Source organism: Prorops nasuta, unplaced genomic scaffold (assembly GCF_024137725.1).
Source record: "Prorops nasuta isolate Cenicafe-Biocafe unplaced genomic scaffold, Cenicafe_Pnas_1.2 PNAS00016, whole genome shotgun sequence".
In the NCBI taxonomy this organism is placed as follows: Eukaryota; Metazoa; Arthropoda; class Insecta; order Hymenoptera; family Bethylidae; genus Prorops; species Prorops nasuta.
Genome location: NW_027116813.1, coordinates 1,584,118 through 1,598,002, shown reverse-complemented (window position 1 = coordinate 1,598,002; position 13,885 = coordinate 1,584,118). Strand labels below are relative to the sequence as shown.

The window sequence follows — 13,885 nt, the reverse complement described above, 5'->3', positions numbered from 1 at the left end:
GGGTAATTCACTTGGGGTCAGGGACTACTTTTTTGGGACTAGGGTAACTCACTTGGGGTCAGGGAGTACTTATAAGGGACTAGGGTAACTCACTTGGGGTCAGGGAATACTTATATAGGGGCTAGGGTAACTCACTTTGGGTCTAGGTGTACTTATATTGGACTAGGGTAACTCACTTGCGGTCAGAGAGTACATATAAAGGGGCTAGGATAACTCAATTGGGGTCAGGGAGTACTTATAAAGGTGATATGGTAACTCACTTGGGGTCAGGGAGTACTTCTATGGGACTAGGGTAACTCACTTGCGGCCAGAGAGTACATATAAAGGGGCTAGGATAACTAACTTGGGGTAAGCGAGTGCTTACATAGGGGTTAGGGTAACTCACTTGGGGTCAGGGAGTGCTTCTGTGGGATTAGGGTAACTCACTTGGGGTCAGGGAGTACTTATATAGGGGCTATGGTAACTCACTTGAGTTCATGGAGTACTTCTATGTGACTAGGGTAACTCACTTGCGGTCAGGGAGTACTTATAAAGGTGATATGGTAACTCACTTGGGGTCAGGGAGTACTTCTATGGGACTAGGGTAACTCACTTGCGGCCAGAGAGTACATATAAAGGGGCTAGGATAACTAACTTGGGGTAAGCGAGTGCTTACATAGGGGTTAGGGTAACTCACTTGGGGTCAGGGAGTGCTTCTGTGGGATTAGGGTAACTCACTTGGGGTCAGGGAGTACTTATATAGGGGCTATGGTAACTCACTTGAGTTCATGGAGTACTTCTATGTGACTAGGGTAACTCACTTGCGGTCAGGGAGTACTTATATTGGATTAGGGTAACTCACTTGCGGTCAGGGAGTACATATAAAGGGGCTAGGATAACTCAATTCGGCGTCAGGGAGTACTTCTATGGGACTAGGGTAACTCACTTGGGGTCAGGGACTACTTTTATGGGATTAGGGTAACTCACTTGGGGTCAGGGAATACTTATATAGGGGCTAGGGTAACTCACTTGGGGTCAGGGAGTACTTCTATGGGACTAGGGTAACTCACTTGGGGTCTGGGAGTACTTATATGGGAATAGTGTAACCCACTTAGGGTCAGGGAGTACTTATAAAGGGGCTAGGGTAACTCACTTTTGGTCAAGGAGTACTTATATGGTGCTAGGGTAACTCACTTGGTGTCTGTGAGTACTTATATGGGACTAGGGTAATTCACTTGGGGTCAGGGACTACTTTTTTGGGACTAGGGTAACTCACTTGGGGTCAGGGAGTACTTATAAGGGACTAGGGTAACTCACTTGGGGTCAGGGAATACTTATATAGGGGCTAGGGTAACTCACTTTGGGTCTAGGTGTACTTATATTGGACTAGGGTAACTCACTTGCGGTCAGAGAGTACATATAAAGGGGCTAGGATAACTCAATTGGGGTCAGGGAGTACTTATAAAGGTGATATGGTAACTCACTTGGGGTCAGGGAGTACTTCTATGGGACTAGGGTAACTCACTTGCGGCCAGAGAGTACATTTATGGGGGCTAGGATAACTAACTTGGGGTAAGCGAGTGCTTACATAGGGGTTAGGGTAACTCACTTGGGGTCAGGGAGTACTTCTGTGGGATTAGGGTAACTCACTTGGGGTCTGGGAGTACTTATATGGGACTAGGGTAACTCACTTGGGGTCTGGGAGAACTTATATGGGACTAAGGTAACTCACTTGGGGTCAGGGAGTACTTATATAGGACTAGGGTAACTCAAATGGGGTCAGGGAGTACTTATAAAGTGGCTAGGATAACTCACTTGGGGTCAGGGAGTACTTATAAAGGGGCTAGGATAACTCACTTCGGCGTCAGGGAGTACTTCTATGGGACTAGGGTAACTCACTTGGGGTCTGGGAGTACTTATATGGTACTAAGGTAACTCACTTGGGGTCAGGGAGTACTTATATGGGACTAGGGTAACTCACATGGGGTCAGGGAGTACTTATTCAGGGGCTAGGGTAACTCGCTTTGGGTCTAGGTGTACTTATATTGGATTAGGGTAACTCACTTGCGGTCAGAGAGTACATATAAAGGGGCTAAGATAACACATTGGGGTCCGGGAGTACTTATAAAGGTGATATGGTAACTCACTTGGGGTCAGGGAGTACTTCTATGGGACTAGGGTACCTCAATTGCGGCCAGAGAGTACTTATAAGGGGCTAGGATAACTCACTTGGGGTCAGGAAGTACTTATAAAGGGGCTAGGATAACTCACTTCGGCGTAAGGGAGTACTTCAATGGGACTAGGGTAACTCACTTGGGATCAGAGACTACTTTTATGGGACTAGTGTAACTCACTTGGGGACAGGGAGTACTTATATAGGGGCTAAGGTAACTCACTTGTGGTCAGGAACTACTTCTATGGGACTAGGGTAACTCACTTGCGGTCAGAAAGTACATATAAAGGGGCTAGGATAACTAACTTGGGGTAAGGGAATGCTTATAAAGGGGCTAGGGTAACTCACTTGGGGTCAGGGAGTACCTCTGTGGGATTAGGGTAACTCACTTGGGGTCTGGGAGTACTTATATGGGACTAGGGTATCTCACTTGGGGTCAGGGAGTACTTATAAAGGGGCTAGGGTAACTCACTTGGGGTCAGGGAGTACTTCTATGGGACTAGGGTAACTCACTTGGGGTCTGGGATTACTTATATGGGAATAGTGTAACCCACTTAGGGTCATGGAGTACTTATAAAGGGGCTAGGGTAACTCACTTTGGGTCAGGGAGTAGTTATATTGGACTAGGCTAACTCACTTGGTGTCTAGGAGTACTTATTTGGGACCAGGGTACCTCACTTGGGGTCTGGGAGTACTTATATGGTACTAAGGTAACTCACTTGGGGTCAGGGAGTACTTATATGGGACTAGGGTAACTCACTTGTGGTCGGGGAGTATTTATAAAGGGGCTAGGGTAACTCACTTTTGGTCAAGGAGTACTTATATTGGACTAGGCTAACTCACTTGGTGTCTAGGAGTACTTATTTGGGACCAGGGTACCTCACTTGGGGTCTGGGAGTACTTATATGGTACTAAGGTAACTCACTTGGGGTCAGGGAGTACTTATATGGGACTAGGGTAACTCACTTGTGGTCGGGGAGTATTTATAAAGGGGCTAGGGTAACTCACTTTTGGTCAAGGAGTACTTATATGGGGCTAGGGTAACTCACTTGGGGTCAGGGAGTACTTCTATGGGACTAGGGTAACTCACTTGTGGTCGGGGAGTATTTATAAAGGGGCTAGGGTAACTCACTTTTGGTCAAGGAGTACTTATATGGTACTAAGGTAACTCACTTGGGGTCAGGGAGTACTTATATGGGACTAGGGTAACTCACTTGTGGTCGGGGAGTATTTATAAAGGGGCTAGGGTAACTCACTTTTGGTCAAGGAGTACTTATATGGGGCTAGGGTAACTCACTTGGGGTCAGGGAGTACTTCTATGGGACTAGGGTAACTCACTTGGGGTCTGGGAGTACTTATATGGGACTAGGGTAATTCACTTGGGGTCAGGGAGTACTTATAAAGGGGCTAGGGTAACTCACTTTTGGTCAAGGAGTACTTATATTGGACTAAGCTAACTCACTTGGTGTCTAGGAGTACTTATTTGGGACCAGGGTACCTCACTTGAGGTCTGGGAGTACTTATATGGTACTAAGGTAAATAACTTGGGGTCAAGGAATACTTATATGGGACTAGGGTAACTCACATTGGGTCAGGGAGTACTTATACAGGGGCTAGGGTAACTCAAATGGGGTCAGGGAGTACTTCTATGGGACTAGGGTAACTCACTTGGGGTCTGGGAGTACTTATATGGGACTAAGGAAACTCACTTGGGTTCTGGGAGTATTTATTTGGGACTAAGGTAACTCACTTGGGGTCAGGGAGTACTTATAAAGGTGATATGGTAACTCACTTGGGGTCAAGGAGTACTTCTATGGGACTAGGGTAACTCACTTGCGGCCAGAGAGTACATATAAAGGGGCTAGGATAACTAACTTGGGGTAAGGGAGTGCTTACATAGGGGTTAGGGTAACTCACTTGGGGTCAGGGAGTACTTCTGTGGGATTAGGGTAACTCACTTGGGGTCTGGGAGTACTTCTATGGGACTAGGGTAACACACTTGGAGTCTGGGAGTACTTATATGGGACTAAGGAAACTCACTTGGGTTCTGGGAGTATTTATTTGGGACTAAGGTAACTCACTTGGGGTCAGGGAGTACTTATAAAGGTGATATGGTAACTCACTTGGGGTCAAGGAGTACTTCTATGGGACTAGGGTAACTCACTTGCGGCCAGAGAGTACATATAAAGGGGCTAAGATAACTAACTTGGGGTAAGGGAGTGCTTACATAGGGGTTAGGGTAACTCACTTGGGGTCAGGGAGTACTTCTGTGGGATTAGGGTAACTCACTTGGGGTCTGGGAGTACTTCTATGGGACTAGGGTAACTCACTTGGGGTCTAGGGGTACTTATATGGGACTAAGGAAACTCACTTGGGTTCTGGGAGTATTTATTTGGGACTAAGGTAACTCACTTGGGGTCAAGGAGTACTTATATAGGACTAGGGTACTCAAATGGGGTCAGGGAGTACTTCTATGGGACTAGGGTAACTCACTTGGGGTCTGGGAGTACTTATATGGGACTAAGGAAACTCACTTGGGTTCTGGGAGTATTTATTTGGGACTAAGGTAACTCACTTGGGGTCAGGGAGTACTTATAAAGGTGATATGGTAACTCACTTGGGGTCAAGGAGGACTTCTATGGGACTAGGGTAACTCACATGCGGCCAGAGAGTACATATAAAGGGGCTAGGATAACTAACTTGGGGTAAGGGAGTGCTTACATAGGGGTTAGGGTAACTCACTTGGGGTCAGGGAGTACTTCTGTGGGATTAGGGTAACTCACTTGGGGTCTGGGAGTACTTCTATGGGACTAGGGTAACTCACTTGGGGTCTGGGGGTACTTATATGGGACTAAGGAAACTCACTTGGGTTCTGGTAGTATTTATTTGGGACTAAGGTAACTCACTTGGGGTCAGGGAGTACTTATATAGGACTAGGGTACTCAAATGGGGTCAGGGAGTACTTATAAAGTGGCTAGGATAACTCACTTGAGGTCAGGGAGTACTTATAAAGGGGCTAGGATAACTCACTTCGGCGTCAGGGAGTACTTCTATGGGACTAGGGTAACTCACTTGCGGTCAGAAAGTACATATATAGGGGCTAGGATAACTAACTTGGAGTAAGGGAGTGCTTATATAGGGGCTAGGGTAACTCACTTGGGGTCAGGGAGTACTTCTGTAGGATTAGGGTAACTCACTTGGGGTCTGGGAGTACTTATATGGGACTAGGGTAATTCACTTGGGGTCAGGGAGTACTTATAAAGGGGCTAGGGTAACTCACTTTTGGTCAAGGAGTACTTATATTGGACTAAGGTAACTCACTTGGGGTCAAGGAGTACTTATATGGGACTAGGGTAACTCACATGGGGTCAGGGAGTACTTATACAGGGGCTAGGGTAACTCACTTTGGGTCTAGGTGTACTTATATTGGACTAGGGTAACTCACTTGCGGTCAGAGAGTACATATAAAGGGGCTAGGTTAACTCAATTTGGGTCAGGGAGTACTTATAAAGGTGATATGATAACTCACTTGGGGTCAGAGAGTACATATAAAGGGGCTAGGTTAACTCAATTTGGGTCAGGGAGTACTTATAAAGGTGATATGATAACTCACTTGGGGTCAGGGAGTACTTCTATGGGACTAGGGTAACTCACTTGCGGCCAGAGAGTACATATAAAGGGGCTAGGATAACTAACTTGGGGTAAGGGATTGCTTACATAGGGGTTAGGGTAACTCACTTGGGGTCAGGGAGTGCTTCTGTGGGATTAGGGTAACTCACTTGGGGTCAGTGAATACTTATATAGGGGCTATGGTAACTCACTTGAGTTCATGGAGTACTTCTATGTGACTAGGGTAACTCACTTGCGGTCAGGGAGTACTTATATGGGACTAGGGTAACTCACATGGGGTCAGGGAGTACTTATACAGGGGCTAGGGTAACTCACTTTGGGTCTAGGTGTACTTATATTGGATTAGGGTAACTCACTTGCGGTCAGGGAGTACATATAAAGGGGCTAGGATAACTCAATTCGGCGTCAGGGAGTACTTCTATGGGACTAGGGTAACTCACTTGGGGTCAGGGACTACTTTTATGGGATTAGGGTAACTCACTTGGGGTCAGGGAATACTTATATAGGGGCTAGGGTAACTCACTTGGGGTCAGGGAGTACTTCTATGGGACTAGGGTAACTCACTTGGGGTCTGGGAGTACTTATATGGGAATAGTGTAACCCACTTAGGGTCAGGGAGTGTTCCGTCGAACAATTGATAGGGACGCCGACAGAAGAACGACGCTCGAATAAAGGCCTACTCCTTGGAAGCAATCGGCGGCAATATTATGATGCGCATTGGAAAGGGTCGGTGTCGGGCGGCGGACAAGTTGAGTAGAGCTAAGATAGCTGAGGTGAAGAGTTGTATAGCGATATTGGTTATATAAAATAAAAGAATTCAGAGGAGGTTTTATGCCGAAAGGCTTTCCTACCTCGAGCATACGGCTCAATTGTGATTGTTATAATTTAATAACCCTTCTAAACCCAGGACATTTTCATGGATGAACAAAGGAGGGATAGACACTAATGAACATGGTGCCTCCTGTGAGGTTATAAGTGACAGATAAAGATGAATTATAGGGAATAAGTGGAAAACGAAGTGATTTAGTGAAAACGACGGACCAAAAGGTACTGTAATATATTTAATAAATTAGTACCAAACTAAACAGACCATCATGGCGAACCAAACAAAATACAAAAAAGTAAAGGCAATTCTGAAAGTTCAGTTAACTCAATTACAAAATGTGTTAAATCGAGACCATTGTGAAAAATCAAATATACAATTAAGATTAGAAAGGTTGAATGAAAAATATGATCAAGTCGAAAGGTTGTATGAGGAAACAACCTCTACAGAAAACGACGACGAACAATTACACGAATTCACTGAACTACAAGATCGATTTTTTGAACTAGTCTCACAAGCAAAAGATAAGATCGAAAGATTGAGTCCTCCTCTTTTAGAAAATAATAATCAATCAATTAGTGTTGATTCAGGAACCGCGAGTAAAATCAAGCTTCCGTTAGCCAACTTACCGAAATTCGAAGGGAATTATGAAAATTGGATATCTTTTAAAAATACATTTACCGCCATGATTGATACACGCGGAGATCTTAACGATGTAGAAAAATTAATATATTTACGTTCGAGTTTAATAGGGAATGCAGCGCAGAAAATAACAATTTTTGAAAATTCTGCCGAAAATTATAAGTTAGCTTGGGATTTATTGCGGGATTCGTATGAAATTAAGCGTTTAATTGTTTCAAAACACTTACAAGCAATTTACGATATAACACCTTTAAAATTCGAGTCACACGATGGATTAATACAACTAGCAGATACCGTGCAACAACATATGACAGCTTTGGAAACGCTAGGTGCGTCAGTAGGTAGTGATATGCTCGTTTTTCTAATTGAACGAAAACTCCCAGAAGAGACAGTAAAAAAGTGGGAAATGACCCTTACCAATGACGAACTTCCATCGTTTCAGCAATTACGCAAATTTTTAATGGAAAACGCGGTACGGGCCTCTAAGAGAGAACAAAGGGAACTGCACACTAGTTCAAATTCAATAGGAGGGGATCAACCTGCCGCTAAGAAATTCAAGTCGGAAAAAAGACATAATGTTTTGTATACAAACACGACAAATTGCATAGTTTGTAAAGATCAACATTTGTTATATCAATGCCCAGAATTTTTAAAGATGACTGTCCCTAATCGTATAGACTCAGTAAAAAGGGCTAAACTTTGTATAAATTGCTTGCGTAGACATACAGGACAATGTATGCGGTCGAAATGTAAGCAATGTCATAAAAAGCATAACACTTTATTGCATTTAAATAAGGAAGAATTAAAATCGCAAGGGAATTCCGCGGTAGATAAGACAAATTCATTATGACTAGATGAGAAAAATTCAATTGTAACTATGGTTTCAAGAACGAAAAATATGCCAGCTTTAATAATGACCGCAATCGTACGCATTCGTACAGGCAACGGAGAATTTATACAAGGCCGGACTCTGTTAGATACATGTTCTACCGCACACCTCGTAACAGAAAAATTTGCCAAAAAACTTCACCTCCCATCAAAATCAGGTTCTATAACAATAAATGCTATAAATACCATGCAAACCATATCGCGGTCATCAATAGAAATTACCTTTTACTCACAGTATTCAAATTTCCAAAAAACATTATCGTTTTTGATCATTCCAAAAATTATAGATTTCATTCCGTCGGAAGCATTTCCTAGAGAGCTAATAGATATTCCATCACATTTAAATTTAGCAGATCCTCTATTTCACATACCTAATGATGTCGATTTATTAATAGGAGCTGGTGCCACTTTGTCAATGTTTCGAAAAAAAAGATCTGTGCTGAATAATATAAAAACTGATTTAGTTTTGCAAGAAACCGAACTAGGTTGGGCATTCGCAAGTAGTTCAACGTCATCGAACACTTGTCAATCATTAGTTAATCGAACATCCGAGCTTTCAAGTCAAATCGCGAAATTTTGGGAAATGGAAGAGATGTATACTGAAGACAATGTTAATGATGAAGGAAGGGAATGCGAGAGTCACTATGTTATGAATGTAAGTCGTAACGATTCGGGTAGATATACAGTCCGCTTACCTTTCCGCGAAGGTATAGAAAGAGATTTTAAAAATACTAAGACATTAGCGCTTAGAAGGTTTCATGGAATAGAAAATAAATTTAAGGATCCATTTATCAAACAACAATATAATAATGTAATGCAAGAATATCTTGATTTGGGTCATATGATTGAAGTTAGCAACACAGATGATGATGGTTATTTCATGCCACACCATGCAGTCATTAAAAACAGTAGTCTTACAACTAAGGTAAGAGTCGTTTTTGATGCCTCAGCCAAGGTTCGTACGGGAAAATCTTTAAACGAAACACTTATGGTAGGACCGACTATACAAAATTCAATATTTGAACACATTTTAAGATTTCGTCAATTTAAATATGTTCTAATAGCGGATATTGAAAAAATGTACCGCCAAATATTGGTACATAAGGATGATAGAAAATATCAGAAAATCCTGTGGCGAAAAAATGGATCAATAAAAACTTTTGAATTAAATACAGTAACTTTCGGGGTGTCATCAGCGCCATTTTTAGCTATCCGAACATTACATCAACTAGCTGAAGACGAGGCATTAAGGTATCCAAAGGGATCGTTTAATTTGAAAAACCGAATGTATGTAGATGATCTGATTACGGGTGCGAATTCAATACAAGACTTGCAGGAGATACGGAATGAAATAATAGATATTCTAAAGGAGGGTGGATTCAATATAAGGCAATGGGTCTCTAACAACGCACAAGCATTGAATGATCTTACGAAGGATTCAATTCATTTTAATCTATTGATGGACAAAGAATCTGAATTAAAAACTTTGGGCATATATTGGAACAATAAAATCGATCAAATGTCATACAAGGTGAATTCAATCCAGCTCACGAGCAATTTAACAAAACGCAATATTTTGTCCCAAGTGGCAAAAATATATGACCCATTAGGATTATTGGGCCCAATTATAATGTACGCAAAATGTATCATGCAATGGTTATGGAAATGTAAGATTTCATGGGACGAACCAGTTCCTAATGAAATAAGATCAAAGTGGTACTCGTTCAGTCAACAATTTCATATGATCGAAAATATTAGCATTGAACGGTACGCAATAGTCGATAATCCATGCAATATAGAACTCCACGGGTTTTGCGATGCGAGTCAATATGGATATGGTGCGTGTATTTATATAAAAACGAAAAATACACAAGGCGAAAGTAAATGTCAACTATTATGTGCTAAATCGAGGGTTGCACCTATCAAGGAATTGACAATTCCCCGTTTAGAGCTTTGCGCAGCTTCAATTCTTGCGAAATTGTACCAAGATACTATTAAGGTAATAGATTTAAAGCCGAATGATATATTTTTATGGAGTGACTCTATGATTGTGATACATTGGATTAATATGCAAGCGAGTAAATTAAAACCATTCGTAGCAAATAGAGTCACTAGCATTTTAAAAATGACATTAGCCTCATGGTGGTGTCATGTAGCTTCGGAAAACAATCCGGCAGATGCACTATCACGTGGGCAAATGCCTAAGGAATTTGTAAATAACCAAAAATGGTTTACGGGTCCCCTTTATATAAAAAGGCAGGAGTTTGCCCGGCCAACACACAGTATTTGTCGGATCGATGTTATACCGGAGATACGTAAAACGACATGTTTATCAACAACCACTAGTAATCCAGAATTTTTTGGAACCTTTTCTTCGTATCGCAGATTAATCCATGTAACAGCGTGGTGTTTAAGATTTCGTCGATTAAACGTTTATAAGGGGTTATTATCGGTACAAGAGACGAATGAAGCTGAAATTCGAATTTTGAATTTGATACAAGCTAACGTATTTAATGCGGAAATCAAATGTATAAAGAAATGCGGAGAATTAAAAGGGAATCGATTGTCATTTTTCTGCCCTTTCATAGATAATAAAGATTTACTTCGAATAGGTGGACGTCTTGAGAAGGCTGATATACAATTTTCCGCGAAACATCCAATTATATTGCCTTCACGTCACCATGTTACGGATTTGATCATTCGGGAATGCCATATAAGGAATCATCATGCCGGAATTCAAACAACGTTAGGAATATTAAGACAAAAATTTTGGATATTAGACGGAAAAAATCAAGTCCGACATATTATAAGAAAATGTATAAGATGTATCAGATTTAGAGCAGATACGAATACGTATCAAATGGCTAATTTACCTAAGGTTCGAATACAAGACGCTAGACCATTTAAAAGTGTTGGCATAGATTATTGCGGACCATTCTATTTAAAAGAAAAAAAGTATCGAAACCGCAATAAGGTCAAAACATATGCCAGCATGTTTATATGCATGGTAACCCGTGCTGTACATATAGAAATAGTAACAGAAATGACTACTCAAGCCTTTTTGGCAGCATTAAAGAGGTTCGTATCTAGACGAGGTGTTCCAAGTGACATTTATTCTGATAATGGTCCGAATTTCATTGGAGCAAAAAACGAATTACAAGAATTATACTTATTACACCATGAGGAATCTTTTAAGACAGAAACTAATAATTATGCTTTATCGAAAGGAATTAATTGGCATTTTTCTGTACCATTAACTCCACATTTCGGAGGAATTTGGGAAGCAGCTGTAAAAACGTATAAACATCATCTTAAGCGTGTAGTTGGAAGTCACTTGTATACTTATGAAGAGTTTATTACTCTTGCCATAGAGATCGAAGCAATAATGAACTCTAGACCTATATGTTCACTCTCTTCAGATCCAAACGATCCTATGGCTTTAACGCCAGCACATTTCTTACTTGGACAACCACTCACGATGATTCCTGAAGAAGATGTGACAACGGTACCACAAAATCGATTAACATCTTGGAGATTGATTACCCAAGCTCGACAACATTTCTGGAAACGTTGGTACATCGAGTATTTACACGAGCTTCAACGTAGACAAAAATGGACCACCAAAACAGAAAATATTAAGGTCGGAAATGTGGTAATAATTAAGGAGAAAGGATTACCTTGCATGCAATGGGCTCTTGGAAGGGTTCTACAAGTTTTTACCGGCAGTGATGGGATTGTACGAGCTGCTCTCCTTAAAACATCAACTACCACTGTTAAACGTTGCGTTAAATTATTATGTGTATTGCCTACTGAATAATTTAATAATGTAAGGTCAAATTTATATAGAATAAGGGTAATACAGACGTTGCTGCCTATTGCTTCCAACAGAGGGGGAATGTGTTCCGTCGAACAATTGATAGGGACGCCGACAGAAGAACGACGCTCGAATAAAGGCCTACTCCTTGGAAGCAATCGGCGGCAATATTATGATGCGCATTGGAAAGGGTCGGTGTCGGGCGGCGGACAAGTTGAGTAGAGCTAAGATAGCTGAGGTGAAGAGTTGTATAGCGATATTGGTTATATAAAATAAAAGAATTCAGAGGAGGTTTTATGCCGAAAGGCTTTCCTACCTCGAGCATACGGCTCAATTGTGATTGTTATAATTTAATAACCCTTCTAAACCCAGGACATTTTCATGGATGAACAAAGGAGGGATAGACACTAATGAACAGGGAGTACTTATAAAGGGGCTAGGGTAACTCACTTTTGGTCAAGGAGTACTTATATGGGGCTAGGGTAACTCACTTGGTGTCTGTGAGTACTTATATGGGACTAGGGTAATTCACTTGGGGTCAGGGACTACTTTTTTGGGACTAGGGTAGCTCACTTGGGGTCAGGGAGTACTTATAAGGGACTAGGGTAACTCACTTGGGGTCAGGGAATACTTATATAGGGGCTAGGGTAACTCACTTTGGGTCTAGGTGTACTTATATTGGATTAGGGTAACTCACTTGCGGTCAGGGAGTACATATAAAGGGGCTAGGATAACTCAATTCGGCGTCAGGGAGTACTTCTATGGGACTAGGGTAACTCACTTGGGGTCAGGGACTACTTTTATGGGATTAGGGTAACTCACTTGGGGTCAGGGAATACTTATATAGGGGCTAGGGTAACTCACTTGGGGTCAGGGAGTACTTCTATGGGACTAGGGTAACTCACTTGGGGTCAGGGAGTACTTCTGTGGGATTAGGGTAACTCACTTGGGGCCTGGGAGTACTTCTATGGGACTAGGGTAACTCACTTGGGGTCTGGGAGAACTTATATGGGACTAAGGTAACTCACTTGGGGTCAGGGAGTACTTATATAGGACTAGGGTAACTCAAATGGGGTCAGGGAGTACTTATAAAGTGGCTAGGATAACTCACTTGGGGTCAGGGAGTACTGATAAAGGGGCTAGGATAACTCACTTCGGCGTCAGGGAGTACTTCTATGGGACTAGGGTAACTCACTTGGGGTCTGGGAGTACTTATATGGTACTAAGGTAACTCACTTGGGGTCAGGGAGTACTTATATGGGACTAGGGTAACTCACATGGGGTCAGAGAGTACTTATTCAGGGGCTAGGGTAACTCGCTTTGGGTCTAGGTGTACTTATATTGGATTAGGTTAACTCACTTGCGGTCAGAGAGTACATATAAAGGGGCTAAGATAACACAATTGCGGTCCGGGAGTACTTATAAAGGTGATATGGTAACTCACTTGGGGTCAGGGAGTACTTCTATGGGACTAGGGTAACTCAATTGCGGCCAGAGAGTACTTATAAGGGGCTAGGATAACTCACTTGGGGTCAGGAAGTACTTATAAAGGGGCTAGGATAACTCACTTCGGCGTAAGGGAGTACTTCAATGGGACTAGGGTAACTCACTTGGGATCAGGGACTACTTTTATGGGACTAGTGTAACTCACTTGGGGACAGGGAGTACTTATATAGGGGCTAGGGTAACTCACTTGTGGTCAGGAACTACTTCTATGGGACTAGGGTAACTCACTTGCGGTCAGAAAGTACATATAAAGGGGCTAGGATAACTAACTTGGGGTAAGGGAGTGCTTATATAGGGGCTAGGGTAACTCACTTGGGGTCAGGGAGTACTTCTGTGGGATTAGGGTAACTCACTTGGGGTCTGGGAGTACTTATATGGGACTAGGGTAACTCACTTGGGGTCAGGGAGTACTTATAAAGGGGCTAGGGTA

General features: G+C 42.2%; 2 protein-coding genes across 2 annotated transcripts; both read left to right on the top strand.

Annotated features, from left to right (window-relative positions):
* Positions 1–6,727: 6,727 nt before the first annotated feature.
* On the top strand, positions 6,728–8,097 carry LOC136779304 (uncharacterized). Its single transcript, XM_066736836.1, has 3 exons — positions 6,728–6,736; positions 6,782–6,829; positions 6,871–8,097. Exons 1-3 carry the CDS (start codon positions 6,728–6,730, stop codon positions 8,095–8,097), a joined length of 1,284 nt encoding a protein of 427 aa, XP_066592933.1.
* Positions 8,098–8,124: 27 nt separating this feature from the next.
* On the top strand, positions 8,125–12,086 carry LOC136779303 (uncharacterized). The gene is made up of 2 exons (XM_066736835.1): positions 8,125–11,934; positions 11,982–12,086. The coding sequence occupies exons 1-2, from the start codon at positions 8,125–8,127 to the stop codon at positions 12,084–12,086; spliced, it is 3,915 nt and encodes a 1,304-aa protein (XP_066592932.1).
* Positions 12,087–13,885: the final 1,799 nt, after the last annotated feature.